Raw genomic sequence first — 25583 nt, 5'->3', positions numbered from 1 at the left:
ATTTATGGTTTTTTTATATATGATTTGAAGATTTCAGTGAAGGGGACACACACTTCACCATAATAACATAAAAACCCACACAATTCCAGCTATCGGTATTATCGCAAATGCAATAAGATAGAGTATACTATCCGTTTATAATGAATTGCATAAAAAGAAAAGCCCGGTGACCCGGATGGTGCAAATTGTTTAATGGCAGTGACCTCCAGAAATGTGCTTTAGTAAAACGTGAGTTCATGTGAGATGATAGTGTGTTTCCCCCTTAACCCTGTGAAATTCTTTTCAGAAAATTTCATTTTGACCGTTATCATGGTGCTGACTAAGAGAATAAATGACAGCGCTACTAGTAAATCTACCAACAAAAGGAAAGCCACCGATTTGGATCAGAAAATTAAAATAATAAGGATGTATGAAAATGGCCAAACTTTAACAAGTATCGTGCAGAATTCAGATTTGTCAATAATAATATAGTAGCAATATGTTATTAGTCATTCCCGAGTTACATAAAACTCAAAGTAAGAAGTCCTGGAATGTATCTCTTACATATGTCGGGGACTTTTGTATTTTTGGATTAACCGGGAAATCAATAATCCGGGATTTGTTTTTTACCATCTATCCTGGAAAATCTAGTCTACTGTATATTTTATTAAATGATAACTATATTTTATTATATAATTTGAAATTCTGATTCCAGTCATTAGTAGATACCCTTATCTGACCCTGACAACCCTTAACTCCTCTCAAGATTAGCCTATATGGAACATCTTGCAACTGGTAAAGCAAAACCAATGTTGGGAGTTAAGGAAAAAAAAGCCATTTCTTTTTTCAGTGAAAATTGGAAGCCATTCACAATTGTCAATTGTTTGCTTTCAATTTCATTCTTCACCACAAAAATTTGGATTCTCAAAGTTCAACTGTTATTTCAGTTGTAAGCGTTGTAGTGAAACCAGTGGACCTTATTTGATCTGTAGGGTAAACACTAGCACTATCAGTTTGAAAGATTTAAATGACCTTTGTATATGTGCTACTTTGGTGGACATTACTGGATTTCTAAAATTTTCAATGAAAGCTGGTTGATTGTTTAGAATAAGCACTTCGTGAGGTATGAGTTAATGTATGTAAATTGCATATTTTCTGTAGTTTTAATTTTTTGTGGTTTCTTGGCCTTCTAGTGTTAATGCCACACTTATAGCATATATGGTACCCATATTAAAACTGAAGCAAATGCTACAGATGTACAACAGAAGGAAAGTGAGGCTGTCACTTTTGAAAAAAAAAATTTTTTTCACTCTAGACAAACTGTCTCTTGCTACCGAGAATTTATTCAGCCAGAACTGTGCAGCTTTCTGTTCTCAATTGACATAGATATTTTTGGACCTTTTCTTTAGACAAGGAAAAGCAATCATCATCATGAGTGTTAACAAGTTGCCAGTCAGTTTGCACTTGTGAACAGTCATCTTGTAAACTGTTATGGATCCTGGCTTTTACCTTGTGATCTCTGTACACTTGTATTTCAAGTCGATATCTAATTCGATTACTTGACATGACATCTTTTCTAATTTTATTTAAATTAATTTAAAGCACACAATCTACGTATTGCTTCTCCTCTTTGTCCCTATTCTTGAATGTATGCACGAGTCCTCCCACCACTCTCAGGTCTCTTCACAATAACTGTTAGAATTGCTGCTTCGTAGTGTACAGAAATTGATTACTTAACAGGATACAGTGGACTGTTCCCTTGTTAGTGCAAATATTTCATCCTGGCATCCCCTGTTTGGTCCCAAACCCAATTGTTTTTTTCCCAGAATTACATTCAGCAATACCTCTAACCTCTTTCTCTACTACACATGCATATGTTCTTGGTTCGCTGAGCGAAATTCCTCTAGTGCCACAGTCAGCTTTGTTTCCATTTTATATGTAAGTTCAATAATTAGTGTTGGGCATAAAGTCAAAATTAAGAAAAAATTTGTTTGAAAGCATTTACATCGATGAGCTAAAACATTATGACCACCTACCTATTATATGATGTTGGTCCTCCACGTGCAGCCAAAACAGCTCGGACCCGGTGAGGCATGGACGCTACAAGATCTCTAAATGTGTCTTGTAGTATCTGGTACCAACATGTAACCAACAGATCCTTTAACTCCTGTAAGGTCCGTGGTTGAGATGCCACAGATCAGAGTTGCTGTTCCAACACAAACCAGAGATGCTCAATGGAATTGATGTCTGGGGAATTTAAGGCCAGGGAAATACCTGGAAGTCTTCCTCGCGTTCCACAAACCAGTCTAACAATCCGGGCAGTGCACATTATCCTGGTGAAAGACAGCACTGTCAGAGGAGAAGACAGTTGCCATGAATGGGTGTACCTGGTCAGCAATGATGTTTAGGTAGGTGGTAAACATCAGAATGCCTGGCACATGGATGACTGGATCCCAGCAGAACATCGCCCAATGCATGACACCGCTGCCACCGGCTTGTTTTTATCCCATGGTGCATCCAGGCGCCCCAGGTAAACAACACACACATACCTGGCCCTCCACACGGTGCAACAGGAAATGTGGTTCATCGGACCACACAACTTTCTTCCAATCAATCAAGGTCAACTTTTGATCCTCGCGTGCTCATTGTAGGTGTGTCGCGGGTGAACTGTGGTTATCATGGGCACTCTGAGCAGCCTGCAGCTACGCAGCCCCATTTTCATCAGGTGTGTGTGTGTGTGTGTGTGTGTGTGTGTGTGTGTGTGTGTGTGTGTGTGTGTGTGTGTGTGTGTGTGTGTGTGTTGTGACACATTACTCCCGTCACCAGCATTCCAATTACCGGCAAGTTGTGCCACAGTTACCCTTCTGTTGCCACGTACCATCCGGGAGAGCCTTCGCTCACCTCAAACATCAATGAGCCATGGCCATCCAACACTTCACCAGCCGTTCATGGGTTTTCCCCTCCTTGGACCACTTTCGGTAGGTACTAACCACAGCTGACTGTGAGCATCCCACCAGCCATGCCGTTTCGGTTATGCTCTGACCCAGTCATCTGGCCATTACAATTTGGCCCTTTTCAAACTTGCTTAAGTCTGCTACCTTTCCCATCTGAAGAACAAGAGTAACACTGATTAATAGAGTTCAGTATCAGGTGTTTTTTATACCGTGTTCTGACCTGTGCATGTGCCACAGTTCACCTGCAGTTGCTTTGATTAGCTTAACGACTTGCTGGTCATAATGTTTTGGCTCATTGGTGTATATGCAGTGGTCTGATATTTTCAAAATTCCACGAGAGAACTTGCACTACAGGTTCACTTCTATTAGAATTTCACTATCTGGATCCTGTGCCCCTGTAGACCACTTGCTTACTTTTGAACAAAACAGTTTCTATATTTAACGATTGTTGACAAATCTGAACCTCTCAGTCTTTGTATGTTTTTAGCTTTTTGCACTAATTACTACTTTAATTTGTCCAATACAGGATGTTTACCGCTTCAAATTTAGCAATCTTCTATATATATCCTTATATCTTAAAGTAGTTATTTAAGATCATTTTAGATAGTATGAACCAGAGCTGTAATGCTCAATACATTCTACGTTGATATCAATATTTGTAAAATATTAAGAGAAGTTTACCACAATATAGTACGTAGAACACTTCTGTATGATACTGTCCAGATATTAAAACGAAAAAATCGAAAATCTTACATTAGAGTAACAAATAATTAAAAATCAATTTAACACAATTAAAAATAAAATTAATTAAAAGAATTTAACAAAAAAATTGCGAAAAGATTTTCCTACCTGAAGCTGACAACGCTTTTTGACCATATGTCGTGATCACAGGAATGAAAATTACTGAATAGGGGTGAACATGAAACTTAAATAGGGATTATTTGTCTTCGCACTTGCGAATAAAAGCCAATAAATTGGAGATCAGATATGGCCGGCGAACATTAACAGAATTCTTGTGTAATTTAAATTCTGTGGTTTCTGCAATTATAAGTCACGTATAATTACATTGGACACTAAGTATTTTGGCCTCATTAAATAAAGTTTTTCATAATGGCGTGAAAGGCTAATTCTGACGTTGCTGAACAAGAAGCATGAATTGAGGCCACATGTTGATTAACACAAATATTCAGAAGAGAACACATCAAACCTTCATAAGACGAGTCGCAATCACCGCAAGAAATGTATACCAGGTTATTAATTTGTGTTGCGAATGAGGAAAGGACTGATCAGTTGTTCAGTATAGTGTGTAATTTCCTTATTCGCCTGACCACAATTTTAAATTCGGTATCTTTAAAGAATCTGTTAAGCTGTTTGTGCCATTGTTCAACATATGGGACAGAAATAAAGTATTTTTTGATATTACTATTGTTGGTTGGTGTAGTATTTTGTATCCTATTCTTAGCTTATATCCTAATTCGATTTATTGTACAAGGAGATAACCCCTGTTTAAGAATCTGTTGGTTAATATTTGTATTTCTGAGCCCAAAGCAGATTCCGTTGTTGAATATTTATAGGCATTTAGAAATTAAGTAAAGATAATCGACCTTTTGTAGGTGAATGGGTGATAGCTGTTATAATGTAGAAGCATACTAGTGTTTGTAGGTTTTCGATAGATGTTAAATTGGATTTTATTCGAGTCCCAAGGGTGCCTCCATAGCCAGGTGGAAAGGAGCAGCAGTGCATAGCACACGCTTCTTGATTAGACCAGGGTTTAAGCCCATCACCACCAAATATGGAGGATGCGGAAAGGTCAGGGAATGACCACCGTATATCCCGGAGCAATATGGCCTTAGTTGCTAATGCTCCTAAAAACCAAAACAACAACATTGAGTCCCAAGTAAGTATGAAATTTAGAAAATTTAATGACTGTATCCGTATCCTCCCTTTCCAATGTAAATTTGAGTCTAGAATGAATATTATTAAACGAATGTAAAATGTCTTGGATAGTACTACTATCAGTAATAACTAGAACATCGTCTAAATACCTCCCATAATATGTGATACGGGATCAAAAAGGTGTCAAATGTATATGCTCAATCGTTAAGAAATAGATCTCCGATATTAAGCTGGTCAGGCTCAATCCCATTGGCAAACCAAAAATTTGTTTGTACACTTTGTCTCAAAAGGTGATATAGTTGGCCTCAACTAACAGTTTAATTAAGTGAAAAATTTCCTTAATCGGTATCGAGTTATTATTTAACATATCACAAATAATGTCTAATGTGTTTTCAACGTTTACATTTGTATATAATGAGGTAACATCTAGTGAGAATAAATTATCATTGTCACCAAGTCTACAGTCCTTAAGGTTATTAAATAATGTTCTTAATCCCAAATTATATTGCCTGTCTAAAGGGTTTTATAATGCTATATACATGTGTGGCCAAGGATGAAAATGCCGAGTTTCTGTAGGAAACAATAGGCCAAATAGGATATCTAGTCTTGTGTAATTTTACCTGACCGAAAAGTGCAGGAATACTGTATGTTCTGGCCTTCAATTCCTTTAATTGAGCCATAGTAATGTAGTCGTTTTTTTTTTTATATGTGGTTAACGTTTTATTGTAGTGATTGACCAAATTGGTAAATAGTGCCGGGTCTACTTCAAGATAAGTGGAGGTATCCGAAACAACTGAATCTAACTTATTAATATAATGAGATTTATCGAGTGTTACCACTGTATCTCCTTTATCTGCCCTCCGTATAATATTGTCTTTATTTTCCCAAAGTTCATATAAAGCTGAACTGTCGTGTGTATTCAACTTAGGAAGTTGCATTTCTTTCATGTTATTCACCACTTGGTTAACTTGTTGAATAAATGTTAGAATTAGAAGTCCAAATTCAGTATCAATTACACACCTATCGATACACACAGTTATGGGGGATTTTTTGAACAGCTTGGTACAAAATTACATTAAATTAACACTAAGATACTCGGCTCAAAGTTACCATATTTCTTTTTTAAAATATTGCCTTCAAAATAACATTGTTTGTTTCAAAGTTTGCCAGGGTTGATTTAAATCAAAAAATTTCGGGCATAAAACAAATAGCACTTGTCACGTCGTGTAATATTGTTAAACTTGCCTTAAAATCACAATATTCTAATAAACAAAAATACCTTTCCCAGTTTAGGAAGCTTTGCGATAAATTAAAAAATTATCTACATCCTAATTTGCAATGGGAAGCACAGGCCTCAGAAATAAAAACACAGACACGTTAACAAATTACAAACATTATCGGGAGGGTCAAGACACGTTCATAAGAATTCTAACACATTGTCACAGGCTTGCGACTAAGTGCATACAAGTTGGGTGACGACAACACTGCATACACACAACGTGCTACCGCAATATGTCGGCTTGTTTGCGAACAACCCCTCGCCCAGCATTCAACGAAGCGACATATCAACAGGTTACATATCTTTCCTCGTATACGCTATTGCAGGACCAGATTTCACTTTTATCCAAAGGATTAAATTATAATTTACCACCTCTAAAACTACCTAAAAAAAACAGTGCGTAATTGATATTGAATTTGTACATTCGTAATGTTCCACAAAAAGATTTATTTATTCAACAAGTAAACCAAATGGTGAATAACATAAAAGAAACGCAACTTCCTAAATTGAATACACATGACAGTTCAGCTTTACATGAACTTCTGGAAAATAGACATTATTATACAGAGGGCAGATAAAGGAGATACAGTGGTAATACTCGACAAACCTGATTATATTAATAAGTTAGATTCATTTGTTTTCGGATACCTCCACTTGAAGTAGACCCGGCACCATTTACCAATTTGGTCAATCAATACAATAAAACGTTAACTACGTATAAAAAAAACGACTACATTACTATGGCTCAGTTAAAGCAATTGAAGGCCAGAATGTACAATATTCCTGCACTTCTCGGTCAGGTAGTAATAGTGGCATGTGATGCAAGAAAGCAAGTGTATGAACTTATGCAGCATCAGCCAAAAAAAAAAAAAAATTACACAACCATTCCCTCTAAATGTTTATCCAGTTCCTCCTTAAATTTATTTAACCTATCAACTTCCACAACGATAGATGGAAACTTGTTCCAGCAATTAACCACCCACTGGCTAAAGGCAAATTTCTACACATCTATTCTACATCTGTCTTTCCTCAATTTGAATTTATGACCCCTAGGTTCGTAATCTGACACAAAAAGTGGAAGAATCCCATTAGAATTCAGTGTGCTCAACCCATTCAAGGCCTTATACACCTCAATCAGATCACCTCGCAGGTGCCTAGTCTCCAGCCCCTGCAATTTTCAGAACTTAAGCCTCTCTTGGTAAGAGGATCCCTTCATTCACCCTTACCAATCTTGTTGCCCTCTGTAAACGCTCAAGTAAATCAACATCCTTCTTAAAATGAAGCCTCCAGACCTGTACATAGTACTCAAGGCATGGCCTGACCATTGCCTTATACAGAGGGACAATCACCTCCTTTTCCCTGCTAGCAAAATTCCTGTATATCATTGACAAAACCCCATGACCTGCCCTGGCAGCCTGTCTGCATTGCTCAGAAAATTACATGACTGGATTTCCTATTCAGCCTATTGTTTCCTACAGAAACTCGGCATTTTCATCCTTAGCCACACATGTATATAGCATTATAAAACCCTTTAGACAGGCGATACAATTTGGGATTAAGAACTATGATACATTATTTAATAACCTTAAGGACTGTAGACTTGGCGACAATGACAATTTATTCTCACTGGATGTTACCTCATTATATACGAATGTAAACATTGAAAAAACATTAGATATTATTTGGGATATGTTAAATAATAACTCAATACAGATTAATCATACGAAGCTTCCTATTAAGGAAATTTTTCACTTAATTAAACTGTTAGTTGAGGCCAACTATATCACCTTTCGAGACAGTGTACAAACAAATTTTTGGTTTGCCAATGGTGGCTTAATATCGGAGTGGCTTAATATCGGAGATCTGTCTCTCAACAATTGAGCATATACATTTGACGCCTTTTCGATCCCGTATCATGTACTATGGGAGGTATTTAGAGTATGTTCTAGTTATTACTTGATAGTAGTACTATCCAAGACATTTTACATTCGTTTAGTAATATTCATTCTGGACTCATATTTACATTGGAAAGGAAGGATATGGATACAAATTCATGAAATTTTCTAAATTTCACACTTACTCTGGACTGGAATAAAATCCAATTTAACATCTATCGAAAGCTTACGAACACCAGTATGCTTCTACATTATAGCAGCTATCACCCATTCACCTACAAAAGATTATCTTTACTCAGTTTATAAATATTCAATGATGGAATCTGCTTTGGGCTCAGAAAAACAAATATTAACCAGCAGATTCTTAAACAGGGGTTATCCCCTTGCTTTAGTATAGTACAGACTACACTAAACAATTGCTCAGTCCTTTCCTCGTTTGCAACGCAAATTAATGACCTGGTATACAACATTTCTTGCGGTGATTGCAACTCGTCTTACCAAGGTTCAACGCGTTTGCCTCTGAATATTTGTGTTAATCAACATGCGGCCTCAGTTCATGCTTCATGTTCAGCAGCATCAGAATTAACCTTTCACGCCATTAACGAAAAACATACTTTTTTATTTAACAAGGCCAAAATACTTAGTGTCCAATGTAATTATACACGACTATTAATTGCAGAAACCTTAGAAATTAAATTGCACAAGAATTCTGTTAATGTTCGCCGGCCATATCTGATCTCCAATTCATTGGCTTTTACGTGCATGCGTGAAGACAAATAATCCCTATTTAAGTTTCATGCTCACCCCTGTTTGATGATTTTCATTCCTGTGATCACGACATATGGTCGAAAAGCATTGTCAGCTTCAGGAAGGAAAATCTTTTTGCAATTTTTTCGTTAAATTCTTTTAATTAATTTTATTTTTAATTGTGTTAAATTGACTTTTAATTATTGTTACTCTAATGTAAGATTTTTGATTTTTTCGTTTTAATTTCTGGAGAGTATCATGCGGACGTGTTCTACATACTATATTGAGGTAAACTTCTTAATATTTTTAAAATTAAGATCATTTTAAAAATAATATAATTAGTTATGCTTTCTTTCTTTTTATTATGCTATCTCTGTGTAATCTATGCTAAAATGCCCAATTACTCTGTAATTAATAGTATATGGCTTACTCCAAATTATAGCAACCTTTTACATTATTGTTAGGTTTCCTTTCTCTATATTTTCATTAAATTTCTCTGTGGATGTATTTGATATTTCGTACTTTGCTGTTTAAATCTTGAACCAGTACTATTCTTTCTGTGTTGATTTTTTTCTGCTGCTCTTTCTAAATATTAAAGTACTCTTCTATTTCATTCTCTTTCCTCCGCCCTTCCCCCCTTTCTGGTTCATATGCACAGACAAATTTCATCACCCAGCTTTCCTTTTTGACTTTTGCTCACTTAACTGTACTCTTGATAATGCCTTCCACCCAGTTAAACTTTATTTCAAACCATTTCTAAAAAATAAAACAGTAAATAAAATCTCAGAATAAATTTACATTTAATAACATTTTAAATTTAAGAACATAGCTTTATTTTTCTTAATATTCATGATTTATAGATTTAAATAAGCTTATTAAAATTAAGGAGTGTTTCTACACTTTACAAAAAAAAAAAAAAAACTTTGGTTAAAAAAGCGTTCTGTAGAAACAGAATTTTACTCTGAAGAAAATTTAGTTTGAAAACAAAAACTTATATCATGTCATAAAACAGAAAACCTAGAAGTTACACAAATGGTTATGCTTATGGTCCAGTGACACACGAGCACTTTAGTCACTTGACTCTTTGAATAGTCTTCATATGTTGAGTCTGCTGACGAGGCTAGTAGGGGCCAGACGTGTTCAAAGCCGCTAAGTGGATTTTTCTTGTTTATTGATTTGAAATTATTGTTTTTCTAAAACTTTTGATTTAAATTTAGTAGTATAGCATTATTTTGTGATATTTCTGATTAATCGGGTGTATTTATTCTTTACTCGGCCTTGTAATTGCATAAAAATATCGGTAAGGGTATCAAATCCACGTGTTACAAGTTACAACTCCGCTGAATGAGAAGTTTTTTTTTTAGCCATATTTAGCCGCTTATTGAATATTTTTTACATCAAATTATTTTTTGTAAGTAGCTTATAGACCTAGTAAGGATCGTTAGTTTATTCTGAATTGAGACAGCGAGATTTGAAAGTTAATTAATACTTAAGTGTCCATAGATTACCGTTCGTAACTTCCGCCTTTGTCTTTGTCATACGATGGTTATATATCGAACCTAGATAGTGTTAGTATAGTACAGGTTATAATATTTTCAGCGATCGGTAAAATCTATTAAACTTGTTGAACTTCGTGGGCATTTAAATTGCACTTTTAACTAAATACATATACCGACTTAGATTACAAACGTAACATAATTAATTAATACATAACTGATACGGAAGTTATATAAAGGGAACTCGGAGATAATTAATACCTGACACTAAAAAAATATATATCCCGTTATAACTGTGTTGGAGATAAGTTAGGGTTATAAACTGAAATTGAAATTTTATTTAAATTAAAAGTAATCATGACTCAGACCAGAGCAGCAAAACAAAAGGCTCAAGCTAATGGAAGTGCTGTGGCTCAGAGGAGAACTGAGGGGGACAGTTGCCTTCTAAATCACAGCCTTCTAAAATGCACAGCTTGCATGATGTTTGTGGAGCATTCAGGTACGGGACATGATATTGCCATGGGGGATGTCTTTGTGTGTGCGCGATGCAAGGAGTGTATCGAAATCAGGCAACAACTCGGCGTTCTTATGGGCCTATATGAGAGCTTGAAGGACAGGGTGGATGCCCTCGAAGGAACTAAATTGAGGGGCCCGTCAAGCTCTCAGCTGCCCACATCAACGCCAGAGCTTGCACTTGGTCATCGTGAAACACAGCGGCAACCCCCAAGGCAGAATGCGCTGGTCCCAAAGGAACTAGTAGTTGTTGGTGACTATTGTCAGGGAAACGGGGAACATGCTTTGTAAAAAGGATAGGTGGAACAGGACCAGGGTATGTCTGCCAGGGGCAAAGGTTGATGACGTAGAGCAGATATCATCTTTTAAGGGCACAAAAGGTGATATAGTTGTACACATTGGCACTAACGATATCAAGAGTAGGAGACCGGCAGAATTGCTTAACAAGTACAGGTCACTGTTGTAAAAAAGCCGTGAAATAGGGTTAAATTTGAAAGTGTCTGCAATTCTGCCCAGACACGATAGGAGAGGGTATATGATGAGAGCCTTGTCGATCAATTCGGCCCTGGAAAGATTGTGCAAGGCTCAAGGGGTAGAATTTTTTTCAGCATGGACTGTACTTGTTAACAGGAGAGATTGCTTCTACAGGGATGGGATACACTTAAATGGAAAGGGTGCAAGAATATTTGCTCATGATATCGAGGCAGTGTTAGGTGGGTCGGAAAACTGCTAGCTTGGGGGGATACAAAGACGAATAGATTAACAGTAGCCACTGGCAGAGGTGAAAGAGATGCTTGCACTGCTTCTATTGGAATGAGCAGAAGCCTGAAAAACAAGATTCAGGATATTTCAGAGACTGCTGGGAGTTATTGCGGTACAAGTAAACACATGGGTTGTGTTAGGGTAGCTAAGAATAGAAATAGGTGCATGTATACTTGCGTGTACACCAATGCTAGGAGTTTAGTAAATAAATTTGATGAATTTGAGGTATTGCTCAAAACATCAAAGGCAGATATTGTTGGGATATCAGAGACTTGGTGTCACACAGATATAAGGAATGCAGAATTGGAATTTGGGGAGTACAAAGTCTACAGAAAGGATAGACTGGATAGGAAGGGAGGAGGGGTTATGCTATTAGTTAAGAAATACATAAAATCCAAGGAAGTGAAGCCAGTGGACATCGCTGGACAGTGCAGTGTCGAGTCAGTTTGGTGTGACATAAGCACTGGGAGATCAAAATTGAGAGTAGGAGTGTGCTATAGGCCTAATGACTCTGATGAGTATAATAAGAAACTGTACAGGGAAATAGAGTGGGCCAGTAAATCAGAGAGTCTTATAATGGGAGATTTTAATTTCCCAGATATTGACTGGAATTTGGGGGCTGGTCACTCACACACTAGCAAGGCTTTTGTGGATTTATTGGATGATTGTTTTCTACATCAGCATGTTCGGGAGGCAACTAGAGGGAGGAATATTCTTGATTTGATTATCAGCAGTGATTCTTCATGCATTAAGAATCTGCAGATAAATGAACCACTAGGTGGCAGTGATCACATTGTGCTGAAGTGGGATTTACTCAAAGATTTAACTACCATTAGGGGTAAAGGGAAGGGTTATTGCTTTCGTAAAGGCGACTATGATGGACTGAGACAGTATTTAAATTCTATACAGTGGGACCAACTGATGATGTTACCAACAGCAAATGCAAAATGGGAAGCATTCAAAGAACTTATCTTGGAAGCTACTAGGCTTTGCATACCAACTAAGAAATATTGTTCGAGGTTTAGGCCTAAATGGATGTCAGATGAACTGATGAGGCATATGGCAGAGAAGAAACATGCATGGGATACATACAAATTAACACATGACACAGAAGCCTATGATAGATACAACTTGATCTGTAACCAAGTTACAAAGGAGGTTAGGCAGGCGAAGGCAGATTACGAGAAATCTTTGGCAAGGGATGCAAAGAAAAACAGCACAGAGTTCTTTACTTATATAAACTCTAGAAGGAAGGGGATGAATCAGATTGGTCCACTTGATAACGATGGGTCAACTGTTGATGATCCTGCTCAGGTAGCTAACAAACTAAATGAATATTTTGCATCGAAATTCACACATGAGGAGTTATTTAGCGAGGGGAAAGCCAGAGGTGTATTCAACTCTAGCAGTAAGCTAGAGAATCTTGTAATAACTGAGAGTAAAGTGGAGGAGAAATTATTGAAGATAAACACAAGAAAGGCACCCGTGGTGGATGGGATCTATCCAGTTATATTAAAGGAGGCAGCAGAGGAAGTAAGCAAACCTTTAGCCATAATTATGAGAGCTTCCTTGGACTCAGGGGAGATACCCACAGACTGGAGATGTGCAAATGTGACCCCAATTCACAAAGGAGGATCAAAGGCTGACACAAGCAATTATAGACCTGTGAGTTTAACTTCTGTTCCAGGAAAATTAATGGAGGCACTAGTTAAAGAAGCACTGCAGGATCATTTAGACAAGACTTCAGTTATAGCTCAGACACAGCATGGTTTTGTTAAGGGGAAGTCGTGCCTGACCAATTTGATTGGATACTATGATGCAGTCACAAAGGAACTGGATGCAGGGAATAACTTTGATATTATATACTTGGATCTTAGAAAGGCTTTTGATACTGTTGCACATGGAAGACTGCTGCACAAATTGGAGCAGTGTGGCATTGGAGGCAAATTGCTGCTATGGATAAAGGGGTGGTTGAGGGGGAGAAGACAGAGTGGTAATCAATGGACACTGCTCATCGTGGACTAATGTTATTAGTGGAGTCCCTCAGGGCTCAGTGTTGGGTCCATTATTGTTTTCTGTATTTATAAATGATATTGATGATGGTATATCAAGCTTAATGTCCAAGTTTGCAGACGATACAAAGGTAGGCAGGGTTGTCAAGGACACTACTGACACTATGCTGCTGCAACAGGATCTGGAAAGGTTGAGCAGATGGGCTGAGAGGTGGCAAATGAAGTTTAACATTGACAAATGTAAAGTACTACACATGGGAAACAGCAACCCCAGAGCAACGTATCAACTCTGTGGTACTACACTGACAGTGGTAGAGAATGAAAGGGACCTGGGGGTGGTTGTGCAGACAGATATGAAGTTCTCTGAGCAGTGCAGACGGGCTGCAAGAGTAGCTCATGGTGTATTGTCGATGATATATAGGAATTTTTCTAGCAGGGATAAGGAGGTGATTATTCCCTTGTATAAGGCAATGGTCAGACCACACCTAGAGTACTGTATACAGGTCTGGAGGCCTCATTTCAAGAGGGATGTAGAGCTGCTGGAACGAGTACAGAGAAGGGCAACAAGATTAGTGAATGGAACAAAGGGGTGGTCTTACGAAGAAAGGCTTAAGTTTTGCAAATTACAGTGTCTGGAGACTAGGCACCAGCGAGGTGATCTGATAGAGGTGTATAAAGCCTTGAATGGTTTGAGCATGCTCAATGCTGATGGGATTCTTCCTCTCGCTCAGAATAATCACCTGAGAGGGCATAAATTCAAATTGAGGAAAGACAGATGTAGGATAGACGTGCAGAAATTTGCCTTTAGCCAGCGAGTGGTTGGTTGGTGGAACAGACTTCCATCCCTTGTCGTGGAAGTTGATAACCTAAAGAAGTTTAAGGCTCAGCTGGACAGGTATTTTGAACGAACAGAGGAGTGAAGTGGAAGTGGTTTTTTTTTTTTTTTTTTTTTTTTTGGCCGATGCTGCATAAGCTTGCTTTCTTGCATCAAATGCCTCTACTAATGCTAAAATGCTAATGTAAGTTGATTTTTTTCTCCCTTTTAATCAGAATGTAGCGTTTAACTTTTTATTCATATTCTTATTTGCAGTAGTCTATTTGTATTCAGTTCTTCTATATCTCTGCATAGTGAACACAAACTGCAAATACTTCGAAACCATTATCTTTACAGAATCTGAGCAGCTTACAATTTAATCATAGAAACTTGTAGATGGACATGTATATTTATATTAAAAATTAGTTAACTGAGAATGAATTTTCAAGTTTTTAGGAATAGAATTTCAATTATTTTATTATAGGGTTGCTCAGAAAACAGGAAAAGAATTTTTTGAAGTGCCCACAGGCTGGAAGTATTTTGGAAATTTAATGGATGCTGGAAAATTATCCCTTTGTGGTGAAGAAAGTTTTGGAACAGGCTCTGATCACATTAGGTAAAGTACATGGCCTTTTTTATGCACAGTTTCTAAAATGATCAATATTTGGCTTCTTTGGTGCCAGTGTTGAACACCTTAATAATGCTTATCATCTAAGCACTGATTTGTCAGAATGTACAGTGAAAATTGGTTACTCCAAGGATGACCTGTAATAAGAAGTCCATAATAAAAAGCATAATTAATGTGCCATCATTAAATATAAGGAAAATTCTATGATAAAAATAAGAGAAAAATGTGTAATTATAAAACTTCTGACTATGATAAGTGCTCTAACCTTTCATAATAGCATTCTTTTCTTTATTTTTGTCTTTTTGCATGTGTTTCTTGTTTAATTTTAACTTTTGTTATGATTTGACATGTGTTATTACTTTTTTATTTATAAGAATTATAGAAACAACTTTCTGATTGGAGCATATGATGGCATCCTTCAGAAGCCTGGGTTAGAAGAATTGCTTTTGTGTGCGCGCATGCACACACAGCAATTTTTCAATATTATGTTTTAATTACTATTTTTCAGACTTTATGGTTTTGGAATGCTACTACAAAATATACAATTATTAACAAAAACAGAACAGGTGGGGTGGAAGAGATGTTAATGTATAAAAAAAAAAATTTTATATAGAATATCTTTCTTAACCTATGTGCCCACCTTCATGTCATCAGCAAACTTTTCCATCAGATTTGTAATGCCTTCATCATTGTTAATAAATATCTATTCTGAGATTTTTTTTGTGTAATGTTGCAAAAAAAAAATTAATATCAATGAGTATAATGTAAGTTTTGCTCTACACATTATGATGTAGCCATGAGAATATTACATTGAAATTTTGTCATTAAAATACTTTGTTTTCAAACAGTTATTTAACCTTTAAGTACAGAATCATTTTCAAAGCTACTACCCTCATTGCCTCAGTTTTGTTTATAAAAAGTTAATTTTCTGAAAATGTAATAAAAAAGTTACAAAAATAGATTTTGTGTATGATAGGGAACATATTTTATTAACTTCAGAAAGATTTCAGATGGTCCTTAAGCAGCATGGTGCTCAGATAAATCAAGAAATGGAAATTAGTGAGGAAATAAGCACTTAAACCTGCATAAAGTGTAATCTGTCGTTAACTTCTTAGTTTATGCAGATTATTCTGACTTCTTGCGGTACTTTCAGTACTCCTTCAGTGAATTGTCTGAAATGCTATCTGTATTACGCAATCATCTGAACTGAATCCTTTAGTTTGATTCCTGTGCACTCTTATATGTGCATTAACCATTTTACACACCTGTGATCCAGAGTTTGGAAAAACTGAGACAAAAACAGGTTTGCAGCAGTCAAAGGATTACAGTTTGAAATAATTGATGATGCTGTGAATTAAATATCACTACTAACACGATTTGTGTTTATTTTACAGAGAGAAGGATGGCATATGGGCAGCTCTTGCATGGCTGTCTGTTCTTGCTAAGAGAAAACAAACTGTTGAAGAAATTTTGCTAGATCACTGGAGTACCTTTGGTCGTAACTTTTTTACAAGGTAATAAGACCTGACACTTTATTTTGAAATAAAATTATATATAAAATCTCAGATCAATTTCTTATTTGTATCTTATCAAAGCAAAATATAATTTAGCTTTTATTACTCAATTTTCTAACAAATGGCTATTGTTCACTATAATATAGTACAGTTGAACAATTTCCCATTATTTGATACACATTGAAATTAATACTTAAATCTATTCCTAACTAATGAAGAGAAATTTTCTTTGTTATAGATTTCTTCACTTAAAAACATTTTTAATTTTAGATTTCCTTCTTTATCCTTTTTTTTAAATTTATATTAATACACTGTTTGAAAATGTATATTTTACATATACTGTAATAGAAAATATATACTGTAATAGAAAGTTGTTTAGAAACACTGAATGGGCCAAGTGAGAACTATGTTTTGGCAGCAAAGATGTCCTATATCCGTATGCCTAGAGTTGGATATATAGGTGCAGTACAACATACAAGGTAGAATGTGAAGTGTATACCGTATTTCCCCATGTATAAGACGCACCTTAATTTTGGGGCCCGAAAATTGAAAAAAAAAAATGTATTACATAAAGTTATTGAACTCAAGTTTTATTCATCATAAAATTCATACAACTCCTCATCACTGTCAAAACTCCCATCCATTAGCTTGTCCTCATCTGTCTCTGATGACGAATCACTGTCTTCATATATTGCTTCGTCCTCGGTTCCATCTATGGCATTTGAAATGCCAGACTTCTTAAATGACTTGACAACGATCTCAATCTTGATATTATCCCAGGATCTTTTCACCCAGGTACAAACTTCTCCTATAGTGGTTTCTTCACTCTTCCTGCTGGTGTCAAATTGTCCCCAGAAGACTTCATCCATTGGTTCCATTCGTCTCTCATGGCAGCTTTGAAGAGTTTGTTAATGCTGACATCAAGTGGTTGGAGCTGGGATGTCAAGCCTCCAGGTATGACGGCAAGTTTTGTTTTTTGCTCTGCAGCAATCTTCTTTGTGTTTTTTGTTATGTGTGCCCTGAACTGATCAAGAACCAATATTGCAGGTTTGCGTAAGAGTCCACCTGGTCTCCTGCTCCAAACTTTCTCAAACCAGATCTTCATCCCATCCTGATCCATCCAACCCTTGTCATGAACGTGGACAATCACTCCTTGAGGAATGTCTTCTTTTGGCATTGTTTTGCGTTTGAAAATCAGCATAGGAAGCAGCTTGGTTCCATCGGCACAACAAGCTAGAACAACCGTATAATGGCTCTTTTCGTGTCCACTTGTCTTCACAGTTACAGTTTTCACCCCTTCTTATCAACAGTTCTGTTACTTGGGACATCAAATTGAAGGGGGACTTTGTCCATATTTGCAATCTGTCCCAACTCAAACTGATGTCTTCCGACATTGAATGACAAAACGATGAAATTCAAGGACCTTCTGCTCATAGCTTTTAGGCATCTTTTGGGCAAGTCTAGTGCATGTTCGCATGCTTAGTCCATTCCGTTTCATGAACCTGAAGCACCAATTGTCCTTTGAAATCAGCAATTCTTCTTGCCTCATGCTGAACCATCTTTGTGGACACAGGAATTCCAATTGCCCTTTTCTCTTCAATTCATATCTTCAATTCCCTCTCTAAATCAGGCCGTTTTGCTGACTTGCCTCTCATGGCCTTCTTCTGCTGTGGCGTTTTCAGTAGGGTTTCTTCTTCCCGTAGCCAGTCTCGGATTGTTTTCTCAGTTGGAGGAGGACCAAACTTACGTTCAGCAGCACGATTTCCATTCACTTTTGCAAACTGGATCACTTTTAACTTGAATTAAGCACTGTACGAAAATCTTTTCTGAGCCATTTCTGCGCAGAATGTGGCAAAACGTAAGCTAATATACCAGTAACAAGTGCGAAACAATGAGCATAAAGACAACAAGCGGGAAATGCAAGTAAAAAAAAAACTACAACCAATTTATTTTTTGGACCCCAAATTTTTCGAAAAAAGGTGCATCTTATATACATGGGGAAATATGGTATATTTAACACTGCAGTACACACATTAGCTGCATGCTGTAATGTAGTCAACCAAAGGAGTGACTCTAGGTGAAATTTTTCATCACATGCAGGATGTTTATGGGCATCACTTACAGATGCAGAAAAAATATAAGGATGGTCAACAACCTGCTTCATCCTCTTTCATGACCTAGAGAAGCATTCCATGCCACTAGCAGTGCAACAGTTGAAGGGGAAATGATCTGCAGGAAAATTGATACATAATGCTCTGACAGCATTTCCCAAACTTGGGTCTGCCGACCCCTGGGGGTCTGTAGACCAGTTCCAGGGGTCTTTGAAATGGTGGTCAACCATATATATATGCATATAACATGTGTATACGTTATATAGGGATCCGTAAACTTTGATTTTTGAAAGGGTCCGTAGATCTCAGTAGTTTGGGAATCACTGCTCTATGAGATAGTTGGAGATTTTAGTGTTAATATCACATACACCAATGTTGATACTCTGAGTATGCATACCTTGGGATTCTGTGCCGAGGAATAAATTTTTACATAATTTATTTACAAATGTTGTCTATGTGAGACAATACTGAGTGAGATCTTATTTAGTTTATATATTTTCTGGATCATTTTTATTTACACTATTGTAATATCTATATACAGTAAAGCGCACGCGCGCGCGCGCGCACACACACACACACACACACACACACACACACACACACACACACACACACACACTTTTTCTAGTGCTCTACCTAAATTAAGGAATACTTTGTGGTGTTCCTTGGTCTTGTTTTAGTTAAGAAACACTAATATACATCATAATGCATAACCACTTAGATCATCTGTAAAGTATATGCCATATACTAGATGCTTTACAGCTGATGAAACCAGAAAAATATGCAACTTAGTCTCTCTACTTTCAACAGCAAGGGAAGGGCACATCCATGGCTAAAGCACCAGATTGACAAAAGAGGACATGCTCTATTGTTATAAAAATATAAATTTGTAAATAACACTTTGTTCCTGATCTTTTTCAAGGGCAGTGCTGATAAGGACTGCATTCTTCATATAACAATAGAGGACATGCTCTATTGTTATAAAAATATAAATTTGTAAATAACACTTTGTTCCTGATCTTTTTCAAGGGCAGTGCTGATAAGGACTGCATTCTTCATTGGTGGCTTCTAATGGAGAATATAGAATGTTGCCATAACATGACACCCTTGTAATTTCAGTGATCATGGAAAGGATTCCTGTTATCATAGTAATAACCATATGGTTAATATATAGTCATAGTATTCATATTAGCAGTACTCGTGTGCCATTAACCTTAAACAAAAAATGAGCTTCTCCTCCAATATTTAAAACTCTTCAGAGATATTAAGCATTCAGAAAATATGCATTGAACTGCTCCTCCATTCAGAGATAATGTTGGAAATATGAAATGCTGTCATAACCTTAGCTGGTTGAGGTGCATTATATAAAAAAAAAAAAAAAAAAAAAAATTTGGACTGTGGCTTGGCAGTCCCATTTCTTCCATGTATAGTTATTATTAAACAATTTTTTTTTTTTTTTTTTTCCCCAATTTATATTATTATAATCAAGAATTAAAGAAACCAGTGTTCTACAATACAAACTACATGAGCCTAATACAACTTATGCATTTTTCTGTGTAATGACATGCAGATTCTGTGTATCTCTTTTAAAAAAAGAGATACACAGAATTTTTTAAAAAGAGAATATCTCTTTTTAAAAAAAGAGATGCACAGAACGAACCCTTTTGTATTGATTGCAGTCCACCTTCTCTATACATTCTCTTTTTGTTTGATAGGTTTCTGAGTGAGAAGGAGGGGTCTGTTTTTAAAACTTAAACCATATTGTGTTAACAGAAAATGTGAAACATATTTCTTGACTTCTTGAAATGATTTAAAAGTAGTAGCCACAGTTTTTTTTTTTTTTTTTTTTATAACATGAATAGTCTATAACTGCCAATGCTCTGGAATTACAACAGAGAATTTAGCTTTTTTACTTGATTTGACCCTTTTCCATCTCCTTTTCCTTTTCAATATTTTTGAAAAATTCAATTTTTCTCAGTATTTTTCTTTTCTCTTATTTTCTTTAAAGGTGTGCTGGTGATCTATGCTCCAAAATAAAAACATGTGATAATAGCTTTGTTCTCTGAGCAATCATTTCATAGTACTTGTGTAATGCAAAACTAATTAACAATGTCTTTCAACAAGATGCCAATGAAATACAAATGTAAAATTTCAGAAGACACATACACAAGATATTCTATGTATTGTAAAATCTGAAAAGAGTAACATATTTGCTTTTGTCTACCATATACAAGTGTTTTTTTTTTTTTTTTTTTTTTTTTTTTCAGTTTCAAGCATTAAAAAAATTCAATATAATCAGGAATTTGCAAACAGATAAGCATTACAACAGTGTGCAGTAAATATAAACAAATGCAAAAATATATGTTGCATTTCATGGTGACAGTGATATCATACATGCTGAATATTAATTTGTATCTTTTATCATTAGTAAATTAATAAGAGGAGTTTACCTCAATATAGTACGTGGAACACTTCCGTATGATACCCTCCAGAAATTAAAACGGAAAAAACGAAAAAATCGACAACTTACCGGTCCATTAAAGTAAAATATAAATAATTAAATAATCAATTTAACACAATTCAAAATCAATTCAAAACAATTAAAATTCAAATTAACGCAATTAAAAGAATAACGAAAATATTCAAAACGATCTTCCTTCCTGAAGCTGACAATGCTTTTCGACCGACTGTCGTGATCACAGGAATGAAAATCACCGAATCAGGCTAAACCTGCAACTTAAATAGTGATTGTGTCTTCGCGCATGCGCGTAAAGGTCCACGCATCGGAGATCAAATATGGCCGCCGAACATTAACAGAATTCTCGTGTAATTTAATTTCAATGGTTTCTGCAATTAATAGTCGCGTATAATTACGTCGAACGTTAAGTATTTTGGCCTCGTTAAATAAAAAAGTATGTTTTTCGTTAATGGCATGAAAGGCTAATTCTGACGCTGCTGAACGAGAAGCACGAACTGAGGCTTCGTGTTGATTTACACGAATATTAAGAGAAAACCGCGTCGAACCCTGATAAGACGAGTCGCAATCACCGCAAGAAATGTTGTATACTAGATCATTAATTTGTGTTGCGAACGCGGAAAGAACCGAGCGATTGTTCAGTATAGTGTGTAACTTCCGTATAGGTCTAGCTATAATTTTAAATTCGGTATCTTTAAAGAATCTGTTAAGCTGTTTGTGCCACTGTTCAACGTATGGGACAGAAATAAAGTATTTTTTGATATTACTATTGTTGATTGGTGCAGTATTTTGTATCCTATCCTTAGCTTGTACCCTAATTCGATTTATTGTGTTAATGGGATAACCCCTGTTCAAGAATCTGCTAGTTAATATTTGTATTTCTGAGTCCAAAGCAGAATCCGTTGTTGAATATTTATAGGCATTTAGAAATTGATTAAAGATAATCGATCTTTTGTAGGTGAACGGGTGGTAGCTATTATAATGTAGAAGCATACCGGTGTTTGTGGGTTTTCGATAGATGCTAAATTGTATTTTGCTCGAGTCCCGGGTAAGCGTGAAATTTAGAAAGTTTAATGATTTAGTATCCGTATCTTCCCTTTCCAATGTAAATTTGAGTCTAGAATGAATATTATTAAACGAATGTAAAATGTCTTGGATAGTAATACTATCGGTAATAACTAGAACATCGTCTAAATACCTCCCATAGTATGTGATACGGGGACGAAAAGGTGTCAAATGTATCTGCTCAATCGTTGAGAGATAGATCTCTGACATTAAGCCACTCAGGCTCAAACCCATTGGTAATCCAAAAATTTGTTTGTACACCTTGTCTCGAAAGGTGATGTAGTTAGCCTCAACTAATAGTTTAATTAAGTGAAAAATTTCCTTAATAGGCAGCTTCGTATAATTAATCGGTGTCGAGTTTTTATTTAACATATCCCAAATAATATCTAATGTGTATTCAACGTTTACATTCGTATATAATGAGGTAACATCTAATGAGAATAAATTGTCATTGTCGCCGAGTCTACAGTCTTTAAGATTATTAAATAATGTATCGTAATTCTTAATCCCAAATTGTTATAACCTGTCTAAAAGGTTTTATAATGTTATATACATATGTGGCTAAGGCTGAAAATGCAGAGTTCCTGTAGGAAACAATAGGTCGAATCGGAAATCCAGGCTTGTGTAATTTTACCTGACCAAAAAGTGCAGGAATATTGTATGTTCTGGACTTCAATTCCTTCAACTGAACCATAGTAATGTAGTCGTTTTTACGATATGTGGTTAACGTTTTATTGTATTGATTTACCAAATTGGTAAACAGTGTCGGGTCCACTTCACGATAAGTGGAGGTATCAGACACAACTGAATCTAACTTATTAATATAATCATGTTTATCTAGTATTACCACTGTGTCTCCTTTATCTGCCCTCTGTATAATAATGTCCTTATTTTCTCGAAGTTCTCGTAAAGCTGAACTGTCATGTGTATTCAATTTAGGAAGTCGCGTTTCTTTTATGTTATTCACTACTTGGTTAACTTGTTGAATAAATACATCTTTTTGTGGAACACTACGAAGTCCAAATTCAATATCAATTACGCTTTGTTTTTTTGGCAGCTTTCGAGGTGGTAAATTATAATTTAATCCTTTGGATAAAAGTGAAATCTGGTCCTGCGATAGTGTACACGAGGAAAGATTTGTAACCTGTTGATATGTCGGTGCGTTGGATACTGGGTGAGGGGGTGTTCGTGAACTAGCCGACATATTCTGTGGTAGTGCGTTATGTGTCTGTGGGGGGGATGTCACCCAGCTCGTGTGAACTTGGTCGCAAGCTCGCGACAATGTGTTAGAATTCGCATGAACGTGTCTTGAACTATTCGATAATGTTTGCAACTTATTAACGTGTCTGCTTTTTATCTCTGAGGCTTGTGCTTCCCGTCGCAAATCTGTGGAGGTCTTCAATACAGACCAATCGTTCGGATGTAGATAATTTTTTAATTTATCGCGAAGCTTCCTAACCTGGGAAAGGTATTTTTGTTTATCCGAATATCGAGATTTTAAGGCAAGCTTAACAATATTACGTGATGTCGCCAGTGATAGTTGTTTTATGCCTGAAATTTTTTGATTTAAATTCACCCTGGCAAACTTCGGAACGATGTTGTTTTGAAGGCAATATTTTAGGAAAGAAATATGGTAACTTTGGGCCAAGTACCTTAGTATAGATTTAATGTAATTTTGTACCAAGCCATTCAAAAAATCTCCCATAATTGTGTGTATCGATTGTATACTACTGGAGAGACAGGAAGTGAATGAAATAGTCAATAAGAGTTTGGAAATTAATTAGATAGTATGAATCAGAGCTGTAATACTCAATATGTTCTACGTTGATAATAATATTAGTAAATTAATAAGAGGAGTTTACCTCAATATAGTACGTGGAACACTTCCGTATGATACCCTCCAGAAATTAAAACGGAAAAAACGAAAAAATCGACAACTTACCGGTCCATTAAAGTGAAATATAAATAATTAAAGTAAAATATAAATAATTAAATAATCAATTTAACACAATTCAAAATCAATTCAAAACAATTAAAATTCAAATTAACGCAATTAAAAGAATAACGAAAATATTCAAAACGATCTTCCTTCCTGAAGCTGACAATGCTTTTCGACCGACTGTCGTGATCACAGGAATGAAAATCACCGAATCAGGCTAAACCTGCAACTTAAATAGTGATTGTGTCTTCGCGCATGCGCGTAAAGGTCCACGCATCGGAGATCAAATATGGCCGCCGAACATTAACAGAATTCTCGTGTAATTTAATTTCAATGGTTTCTGCAATTAATAGTCGCGTATAATTACGTCGAACGTTAAGTATTTTGGCCTCGTTAAATAAAAAAGTATGTTTTTCGTTAATGGCATGAAAGGCTAATTCTGACGCTGCTGAACGAGAAGCACGAACTGAGGCTTCGTGTTGATGTACACGAATATTAAGAGAAAACCGCGTCGAACCCTGATAAGACGAGTCGCAATCACCGCAAGAAATGTTGTATACTAGATCATTAATTTGTGTTGCGAACGCGGAAAGAACCGAGCGATTGTTCAGTATAGTGTGTAACTTCCGTATAGGCCTAGCTATAATTTTAAATTCGGTATCTTTAAAGAATCTGTTAAGCTGTTTGTGCCACTGTTCAACGTATGGGACAGAAATAAAGTATTTTTTGATATTACTATTGTTGATTGGTGCAGTATTTTGTATCCTATCCTTAGCTTGTACCCTAATTCGATTTATTGTGTTAATGGGATAACCCCTGTTCAAGAATCTGCTAGTTAATATTTGTATTTCTGAGTCCAAAGCAGAATCCGTTGTTGAATATTTATAGGCATTTAGAAATTGATTAAAGATAATCGATCTTTTGTAGGTGAACGGGTGGTAGCTATTATAATGTAGAAGCATACCGGTGTTTGTGGGTTTTCGATAGATGCTAAATTGTATTTTGCTCGAGTCCCGGGTAAGCGTGAAATTTAGAAAGTTTAATGATTTAGTATCCGTATCTTCCCTTTCCAATGTAAATTTGAGTCTAGAATGAATATTATTAAACGAATGTAAAATGTCTTGGATAGTACTACTATCGGTAATAACTAGAACATCGTCTAAATACCTCCCATAGTATGTGATACTCGGCGACAATGACAATTTATTCTCATTAGATGTTACCTCATTATATACGAATGTAAACGTTGAATACACATTAGATATTATTTGGGATATGTTAAATAAAAACTCGACACCGATTAATTATACGAAGCTGCCTATTAAGGAAATTTTTCACTTAATTAAACTATTAGTTGAGGCTAACTACATCACCTTTCGAGACAAGGTGTACAAACAAATTTTTGGATTACCAATGGGTTTGAGCCTGAGTGGCTTAATGTCAGAGATCTATCTCTCAACGATTGAGCAGATACATTTGACACCTTTTCGTCCCCGTATCACA

At 36.0% G+C, this 25583-nt stretch overlaps 1 protein-coding gene across 2 annotated transcripts in view; it reads left to right on the top strand.

The window, feature by feature from the left end:
- Positions 1-25583, top strand: part of Pgm1 (phosphoglucose mutase 1) — a 249861-nt gene that overhangs the window by 203002 nt on the left and 21276 nt on the right. For both annotated transcript variants that reach the window (XM_090374440.1, XM_090374439.1), the window contains exons 6-7: positions 14832-14963; positions 16370-16489. In XM_090374440.1, the coding sequence (XP_090230566.1) occupies positions 14832-14963; positions 16370-16489 (252 nt within the window). The remainder of the gene's footprint in view (positions 1-14831; positions 14964-16369; positions 16490-25583) is intronic.

The sequence above is a fragment of the Mastigoproctus giganteus genome, chromosome 5 (assembly GCF_048544385.1).
Source record: "Mastigoproctus giganteus isolate SK-2022 chromosome 5, ASM4854438v1, whole genome shotgun sequence".
In the NCBI taxonomy this organism is placed as follows: Eukaryota; Metazoa; Arthropoda; class Arachnida; order Uropygi; family Thelyphonidae; genus Mastigoproctus; species Mastigoproctus giganteus.
Note: the sequence above shows the minus strand (reverse complement) of the source record. Positions and strands in the feature narration are given on the sequence as shown.